Source organism: Paroedura picta, chromosome 17, assembly GCF_049243985.1.
Source record: "Paroedura picta isolate Pp20150507F chromosome 17, Ppicta_v3.0, whole genome shotgun sequence".
NCBI classification, from domain to species: domain Eukaryota; kingdom Metazoa; phylum Chordata; class Lepidosauria; order Squamata; family Gekkonidae; genus Paroedura; species Paroedura picta.
This window is the reverse complement of record NC_135385.1, coordinates 23,058,262-23,066,282: the sequence shown is the minus strand read 5'-3', so window position 1 is coordinate 23,066,282 and position 8,021 is coordinate 23,058,262. Positions and strand designations below refer to the sequence as shown.

Below are 8,021 nucleotides of genomic sequence, written 5' to 3'. Positions count from 1 at the left end.
ATATCCTTTTCATTTCCCCTTCCGTAGCGCCAGACGTATAGCATTGATGTCGAGCGGTAATTTATTCATCGCTCGCAATCTATATCTCACCGTTCCCTCTGTAGGAAACGTGAGACGCCTGCCAATTAGCTGCGTCTCTCAAACCGTTGCTCAGAAGCAGAATTTCAGAGGAAGGAGTTGGACGGGGGCTTCAGAAGCCTCCTACCAGGCCGGTGCAAATATCCATCACCTGTTCTCCCGCTGCAGCTAACCAGATATTTCTGCAAACCCACAAAGCAGGCAGGGGAGTAACAGATCTTCCCCCTGCTGTTTGCTCCGAACAGTTACTTGGCCAGCGGGATACAGGGTTGGAACATGGGGAGTTCTGTTTTCTTGTTCGCTTTAGACTTTTGGATCCCACAGTCTTCTAGACGTAGAATCTGGTCTCGGTGTGCGGGGAAGATCGCAGCAGCGAGCGTCACAAAAAAGTGAAACGCTGGGACCAACAAATTTGGTCTAAACCAGCAGTGGATCTGTGAAAGGTTTTTGTGCCCGCCTGGATCCATCTCAAAAATTAAAAACAGGAAGTACCAGCGGCTGAAATTTGCCTTTCCGCGTGATCATTTCCAACTGATAAAAGTGCAAGGGGGTAGTCCGTATTTATTTATTTGCTGTGTCGCAACCCCAGTCGTCCCTGGGGGTCTCCCGTACAACTTCTAACCACGACAGATCCTGCTTAAGTTTCTCATCTCTGCCAGAATTGGACTATTCAGGACGATTCTTTCTTATTCCAGGGGCTAGCACATCTGTTAGGGCAACAACCCTCCAACTTTGCCGGTCCTGCCCACATACCCAGATGCCTTTCATGGACACAGGCCGTTGGTCTGTCACGGTTAATCTGGTTCACTCCGGCTGGTATGGACTCTCTCTGCGTGTTGAGCCGATGCTCTGGCACGGAGTCATACCTGTCCCTAGCCCTCTATTGGTCTATTGGCTCTGCCCATGAATTACCTGCGATACGGCAATCAGGAGAGAAACCCAAATTATTTCAGTGGCATTTATTGGCTCAAGGAAGCGCACGTAGGAATTGACGCTCTGGGGGGGCTGTGCGGAAACACCCGAATTGGGTTATCCGTCAGGGAGCCGTACAATTTCTCCATCGCTCAACATCTCTAAGATTTTTATATCTGCATCGAGCCGCTAGGTCGTCTTGTGTTTTAATTTACTCCCCTCCCCCCAGAATAATTTGTTGGCATCCTTTCGAAAACGAAGAAAATCTATCCTGTGTGTGGGGGGTCATTTCTCATGCAGAGAAGTCTCGATATATGCAAACGATTTGTTCTTTTAAAAATTTTATTGACAGGTCGACCTTGGCGTAATTATTTTGCATCTCAGGATGTGTTTGGGAGTCAGTCTCGAGAGGGGTTCTTGGGAAAAGTTGCCTGCATGGATTGCCGAACGCTGCTGAAGGAAGTAGGTTAATTATTGTGATAACTAAGATTTAAAGTGGATTTAAAAAAAGCTTCCTTTAATGAGCTGGGAAAGACAGCTAATCCAGTGGCAGGGGCTTCTTCGCAAGCTACGTGACTCATCTGTGGAACACGTCCAGGTCTGAAGAACTGAGGGGCGGGACCAGTGGGTTCTAGCGCCCGTCCATGTGAAAGCTTGGGAGTCATTGACAAATTGAAGGGCACAAAGTATATGATGGTGGAAGGAAAACCAAGGGGGCATCGATAGCTTTTTATAAAGGGGCAGATTCGGGCATGAATATCTGCTTAGGAAACCTGCAGCCTCAGTTTTTCAGGGGCAGAAGTACAGGAGTATTTGAGAGGTTGTCACTTGGAGGAGGACGCAGCGATCAAGTTCTGGACAGCTGTAACAGCTCCACGCATTCAACCACCGCCACAGGCGAAAATAAATGGAGTGACCCATTAGGATCGGAATGTCTGATGGCACCATTGTGTTCAAGAATCAAAATGTTTCCCGGCTCATGTGGTTCTAATCAGAATTGGGAGAGGGGTGTTGAAGATGCAGTTTTAGAATTATTATCTTGGTATTCTGGTCGTAAGAGAAGAAGTTGTTCTGCGGTCCAGGGACATCTTCCCATCTGATCCCGACGTGCTCTGGAAGAAGAGGCAGAAAGGGAAGTGTTACTACTTCCACACTAGCTGGAAAATCAACTGATGTTGAGAGGCAGCCAGTAAGCTGATGAGGGACGGGAGCAGATTAAAGGTCATCACAAATTTCAGCTGGTTTGCAAAGTGATGCTTGTGAACTAGAAAGCTTATGAACTCCCACGGATTTTTGATACGGCTTGTAGTGGTTGGGGAAGAGCGGAAAGCAAGTGTTTAAATGGCGTGGACCCACTTGAAACCCTGCTTCCTACTCCCCACCACTCAGCTGTTTTTAACCCCCTGCTTTCTGCTCCCCACTGCTACTTGCAGAAAGCAGGGGTTAAAATGTCTCATGAACCAATACGAAATGGTTTGGTTCACAAACCGATGAATCAGTTCGCCATTCAGGCATGAACCATGGAGCAAACCGAACAGCTGAAATGCAGTTCGGGGCCATCTCTCTACAGAGCCCATCCACGGAGGCCAAAATCATGGCACATTTGAAAAGGGGTACATACCAAGCGTTCTTTGGAAGTGGCAGTAAGTGTCTGGATTTCGACATGTCGAGGCAACGAAGATTTCCAAAGGGAGGCCATCGCTGTTGCAATCTGGTAGCTTCTGCAGCACAGCTACCAGGGACTCTGTTAGATCTGGGTCGTATACCACGTCTAGTGGGAAGAGAGAAAAGACAGAAAACGGACCTTCAAAAAGAGAATGAATTTGGGAAAGATGCAGCTTAGCTTCCAAGACGTGTCCACTCTGGGACGTCCAGTACTCTTTCTTAAATTACCACAAAGTAGATTTCATTCAACACCAGAACTCACCTGCGGCAAGAATAACATCTGCTTGAAATCTGGCAAGGTGTTCTTTTGTAACTGACTCCCAGTCAAGTTCGGCAACGGTGACCAGGGGACCCTGCGATTCAACCAGCTTCTCGTGGTCTCTGCCCATCGTCCCGCCAAGACCTGGCTGTTCCGACTGCACAAGAAAGCCATTCAAGCGAATATTCTCTGATAGCTCTTCCAGAACGCCCCGATGGTGATCGCTGAAGGTATATGCCCTGGGGAGGCACGATTTGCAGATTGTGATCCCTGTTAGGCCGGTCCCGCTTCCAAACTCCAAGATCTTCCTGAGAAGTCAATAAATTGAATCGGGTTACATTTTGTTTACCGCCCGCTCCTCCTTTTCCTTCTCTGGTGGCTTTGGTGTACGGCATTAAACAGCTCCATCTTGCCGATATTATTGACTTTGTGTCGTTGGTCGCATCGCCTCTTTTTAATTTGTGTTTTCGTTTTGTTTTGTTTTGTTCTGCACGCTGCCTTGGGAATTTTGCCTCCAGGAGCGGGTGAAGAGGAGCTGAAACCAATAACTTTGCTCTTCCTCTCCGCTCAAGCCTTGCACGGGGACAACATGAACTTCATTACCTGTCGGTGAAAACCAAAGGGTGTTCCAGCGCCCATTCGGCCAGGTAAAGACCGGCATCCCAGGTGACGAGGCCGGTGGTCCCTTGTGAAATTACCGCCACGTTTTCACGGACCGTCACAGCATCTCCTGAGGGCTATAAAAAAAAAACCCTCACTTGATAAGCATAAGCTGTTATTTCAAAAACAACCATGTTCATTTCTGTCAAAAGGTGTGTTAGAGCAAGGTTTGTCAGGATTGTGAATCCTTGTTTCATCTCCCCCCCCCCAAACAACTGTTTAATTTGCCACGCCTGACTCTTTGTAGGGTAGTTAAGAACCAGCTCTTCTTCATAATGTCAGAAGAGCCCTGCTGGATGAGACCAGGGGTCCATCTAGACCAGCCTCCTGTCTCACACGACAGCCAACCAGTTCCTCTGGTTCGCCAACAGCAGGGCACAGAGGCGGAGGCCTGCCCCTGCTGTTTCCCCCTGGCTCCAGAGGATTAGTCCCTCTGCATGTGGAGGTTCCCCTCAGTCACCACGGCTGGTAGCTAGTGATAGACGTGAATCTGTCTAATCCCCTTTGAAAGCTGTTTATCCCTTTGGCCTCTGGCGGCGAATTCCAGATCTGATTCTTAATTTGCATTTCGAAATATGTTCCGGACGCATGTCACTGCTCGGGCCTGAGGGGACGGAAACACGTTCCAGAAGCCAAACAAACCAGGGATCCCCCAATTTTTGCATTGAGGGACAATAACGCAGCACAAAAGCTGGCAATGCGGCACACCCAATAGCCGAGCAAGCCAGGAATTCTTTTGGTTTACCAAGATGTAGCTTTTGTGACAGTGTGTCGAAGCTTCTGTGTTGAAGACGCTGCCCAGTGCTTCGTACAACTCATCCAGAGGTTCAGCCGCTGTACGTTCGTGCTGTGAGAGAGACAGACATGAGCCAATCTGTGGTCTCAAGATGTCACACAGAGAGCTGGCAGAGTTACAGAACCACGCTCCCTGTCTCATTTATTTTCTTGGAACAGAGAACACAGCACAATTACGGAATAAACAGACAGTCCTGTCCTCTGCTATTTTCTGTGTGCTTAGTTGTAAGCTAGTGTGATGGTACCAAAATTGTGCGATCAGAAACAAATGGAAATTAAGTGCAGATAGGAGGTTGCCTGTTGCCTCTCTGCATGAGTCACAGAGATCTTTTCAAAAGAACACTGAGTCACACTGAAGCGTATGAGTGACAGGGTTTTTGTTTGTGGCAGACGGGTAACTTTTCCTCTTAAAGATGCTCAAAGTAAACCTAAGTTTACAACCTGGGTGTTACACAGAGCCTCCCCGCCTGCCAAAAGTTGATCACTGAGAGTCTGCGTTACCTTCTGTACGAGTTCCGATAAGAAGCGTCTCCTGTATTTTACCGAGGGGGGGTATTTCAGACACAGCGGGTGAAGGACGGTCTGAAACAATTGGAGAAAGCATCAACTTGGAGAAAGCATCACAAGCAGACCAGAGCTTTCCCTACGAGAAGAGACCTAGTTTATTAATTGGTTCTCATGCTCCGCTCCATCCCCTTGTATGCAGAATTAAAACGCAAGGTTCAGAAACGGAGAGATTCTTCTTAACAACTCCATGCCCTTCCTGGTCTCAGTTCTTGCACAATATATCAGACATGTAGATTAATATCCAATTAACAATAGTATGTGTGTAGTGTTCTTACAGTACGTGTGTAGTGTTTTGGGTTTTTTTACCTTTTGCAAAATAGCCAGCAATGGTGAGGAATCTTTTGAATCCGATAACATCTGCTCAAGATCCTACAGTGCAAAATTCAGAATGGTCAGGGAAAGAAGCATTGCAAGAATTAAACTTTATTGGCCTTAAAGGTGCCCCTGGACTCAGTTTGTCCTGTCCCTTTAATAGTGGCCCAGTGGCCTGTTATTTACCATTTGCCTTAACACCACAAAAAAAAACCTTATACTGCTAATTTTCACACATCCAGCCTCCAGTACAGGAGGTCAAACTGGCTCTCCAGGTGTTTGTGAACTACAACTCCCATGAGCCCTTGCCAGCATAGCCAATTGCAGGGGCTCCTGGGAAATGTAGTCCATGAACACTGAGGGAGCCACAGAGGTTGTCTCCAGGCTTGTTGGCAACCTGGGTTTACGACATCCTTGTTATGCACCTGTCTGGAATGAGCCCAGTTCTTTAATCAGGCATAACTCAAACCTCCCTCTCTCTTCAGGAAAAAAAATATATATTCTGCATAAAAGCTAACCAAATGTATGGGAAATGTGGTTACATTTGGAAAAGGACTGAGAATTGGGGGAGATTCTGAGGTAAAAATTGTGTAGCTCAATTAAGTATTAAGACTGGGAAAAACATGGAGGTAAAAATTTGGGGAAAACTCTGAGGTGAACACTGCCTTTCTCAACCCTCCATTTAAAAAGAGCTGCTTAATTTGGGCAACCTGCAGCCTCTCCCATTGGCTCCCGGCGACCAACCAATGGGCTGGCGGCCTGAGCAGGGGCGGCTTCTGATAGGCTGGAGGCACCTGGCCGGGAGGTTATAAAGCCAGGCCCAAAATGGTGCTCAATCAAGGTGAGATGAGGCACACCTGCTGGTGGCCCAGTGGTGGGAAGAAGAGGCCTGGAGGAAGCCCATGCCTTCAGGCCATGTTTAACCCCAAAAGCCAGGGAAAAGGAGGGGAACACCTGGTTGTCGAAGCACCACTGGTGTCCCCAGCATCCCTGGGACGGCCCGGCCCGAAAGGCGTCTCCCCAGAACGCAACATGGAGTGCCTGGTAAGTGCAACCTCGAGATGGAGGGAAATGAACCGAGGGCGTGAACGAGGACAAGGGAGGGCTGACTCCATTAGAGGAAAGGGGAGGCACTTGGCTCACCTGTTGGCATTGAACCGCATGCCTTCCTTGGGGAGGTTGGATGCCCATCTGGGGGGGGGGGTCTTCTGCCAGCTTCCAAAAGGCTTGCAAGCTTCACTGGGGGGACCCTGGTGAATCACTGCCTGTTATCTTGGGAGGCTGGATAATGCCTCAGTCCCTCCACAGTGGGAGGGGGCTGCCTCCCCCCCAAAAAACTCAGGGTGGCTTTTCTGTGCCCTTGGCAGATTAAGTGGCTTGGGGGGGGGTGGGGGCGGGATGCTGATTCTCCCTGGTTTTTGCATGTTGCACAAAAGGGGCAGGTAAGCATGCACTGGTGCTAGTTCCTTGGTAAGGCGGCCCGAATTCAGTTTCTCGTGGCTCAATGCGGAGGTGGGCGGGTGGTTGAAGCCGACCTGGAGGTGGGTCCTTGGAGTCAACTGCCTCGGGGATGGCGGAGGAAAGGTGCCTAAGTTGGTGCAGGAGTTCCCAGCGAAACCTCAGCCCTCGTGCAGCCTCGGGTTGGGCTGCCCCCCCTCGGGAGGCTTGAGCCGGGTGTGCTCCTGGTTGCCACCTACCTGGAGCGGCCCGGAGGAGGGGGGGGGGGTCCCAGGAAGCCCTTTGCCCACCCCCGGCCCTGGGAGGGGGATTTCCGCCTGCCCCTCGGAGGCGCCCCCCTTGCACGCTTTGCAAAGCCCTCCTCCACCCGGGCACATCTGCAGCGCTGCCTCTGCAGCTGGGGAAGCGGCCCTTGCCACCGAGCGGGAGATCTCCCGGCGGGTCTCCTCGCTCCCCCGTCCTCACCTCCCAGGGCAGCTCGGCCAGGCGCCTCCCGGCCAGGAAGCCCCGCTGGAAGCGCCGCGCCAGCCGCGCCGCCTCCGCCGCGGACGCCGCCATCGGCTCCTCCTCCGCCGCCGCCACCCAAGCCGCGCCTCCGCGCTCGTTGCGCCGCCTTCGGGGTGGAGCAGGGCGGCTGGCAGGCCCCCGGGCCAGGCGGAGGGGTTGCCAGCCTCCAGGCGCGGCCGGGGCTCGCCGGGAGTTGGTGCTGCGCTCCCAAGAGCGAGCAGGACTGCGTCGGACCCCGGCCCGTCCCTTCAAGCTCTCCCTCCCCTGGGTGGCCAGCTCTGGGGTGGGACCCCCTGGAGACCTGGGGGTGGGCGAGATTTGGGGCGGGGAGGTGGAGAAGCATGCTCGGGATCCCCCCCTCTCCAAAGCAGCCCTTTCCTCCGGGGGACGGATCTCTTTCGACTATGCACAATATGAGCGGCGGTTTTGTTACTTTTTTTATTGACCATTCTCGTATTGCTGGTCATTGCTTGGGGTGGGCAGAGCTGCTTCTTGCAGTGCACTTCTTTTCCCCATGATCTGGGAGCTAGCGTCCCATCCCCAATCTCCAGCTGTTTTCCGCCCTGGAGTTGGGAACTCAAGGATTCAGGCTGGAAGGCAAACGGGTTGAATGACCAGCCCCCCCCCCCTCCACACAAACACACACACAACTGTTGGAAGGGGAGTTTGCAAACAGGGCAGTTTCGTAGTCGTGGGGGTTCCTGCTTTCTTAGAGCATGTGAAGAGTGTCCACCCATGTTTGGGTGGCCTTTGTGGGTATGGAGAAGGTTAAGACTAAGGGGGGGGGATCGTAGGGGGGATAGCTCTG

General features: G+C 51.4%; 2 protein-coding genes across 21 annotated transcripts in view; one reads left to right on the top strand and one right to left on the bottom strand.

Annotated features, from left to right (window-relative positions):
• Positions 1 to 1,314: 1,314 nt before the first annotated feature.
• EEF2KMT (eukaryotic elongation factor 2 lysine methyltransferase) lies at positions 1,315 to 7,294 on the bottom strand. Of its 2 annotated transcripts, none has more exons than XM_077316505.1 (8): positions 7,172 to 7,294; positions 5,243 to 5,305; positions 4,871 to 4,951; positions 4,320 to 4,421; positions 3,518 to 3,651; positions 2,918 to 3,222; positions 2,612 to 2,761; positions 1,315 to 2,102 (listed from the first exon to the last, which is right to left on the bottom strand). In XM_077316505.1, exons 1-8 carry the CDS (start codon positions 7,262 to 7,264, stop codon positions 1,978 to 1,980), a joined length of 1,053 nt encoding a protein of 350 aa, XP_077172620.1. In that variant the 5' UTR covers positions 7,265 to 7,294; the 3' UTR covers positions 1,315 to 1,977. The 2 variants fall into 2 exon arrangements, with proteins under 2 accessions (XP_077172620.1, XP_077172621.1); XM_077316506.1 differs by lacking the exon at positions 7,172 to 7,294 and adding an exon at positions 6,392 to 6,951.
• RBFOX1 (RNA binding fox-1 homolog 1) overlaps positions 6,052 to 8,021 on the top strand; it is an 832,795-nt gene continuing 830,825 nt past the window's right edge. For all 19 annotated transcript variants that reach the window (XM_077316478.1, XM_077316476.1, XM_077316480.1 and 16 more), the window contains exon 1: positions 6,052 to 6,292. In XM_077316478.1, coding sequence (XP_077172593.1) covers positions 6,074 to 6,292 — 219 coding nt within the window. In that variant the 5' untranslated portion in view covers positions 6,052 to 6,073. The remainder of the gene's footprint in view (positions 6,293 to 8,021) is intronic.

What these genes read in the sequence shown, in the direction of transcription:
- EEF2KMT (XM_077316505.1), bottom strand. Translation starts at nt 7,264, where the DNA reads ATGGCGGCGTCCGCGGCGGAGGCGGCGCGGCTGGCGCGGCGCTTCCAG. An exon ending in TATCGGAACTCGTACAGAAG is followed by an intron (nt 4,422 to 4,870) that starts GTAACGCAGACT and finishes TCTCTCTCACAG; the next exon opens with CACGAACGTACAGCGGCTGA. An exon ending in CCTTTGGTTTTCACCGACAG is followed by an intron (nt 3,223 to 3,517) that starts GTAATGAAGTTC and finishes TTGACTTCTCAG; the next exon opens with GAAGATCTTGGAGTTTGGAA.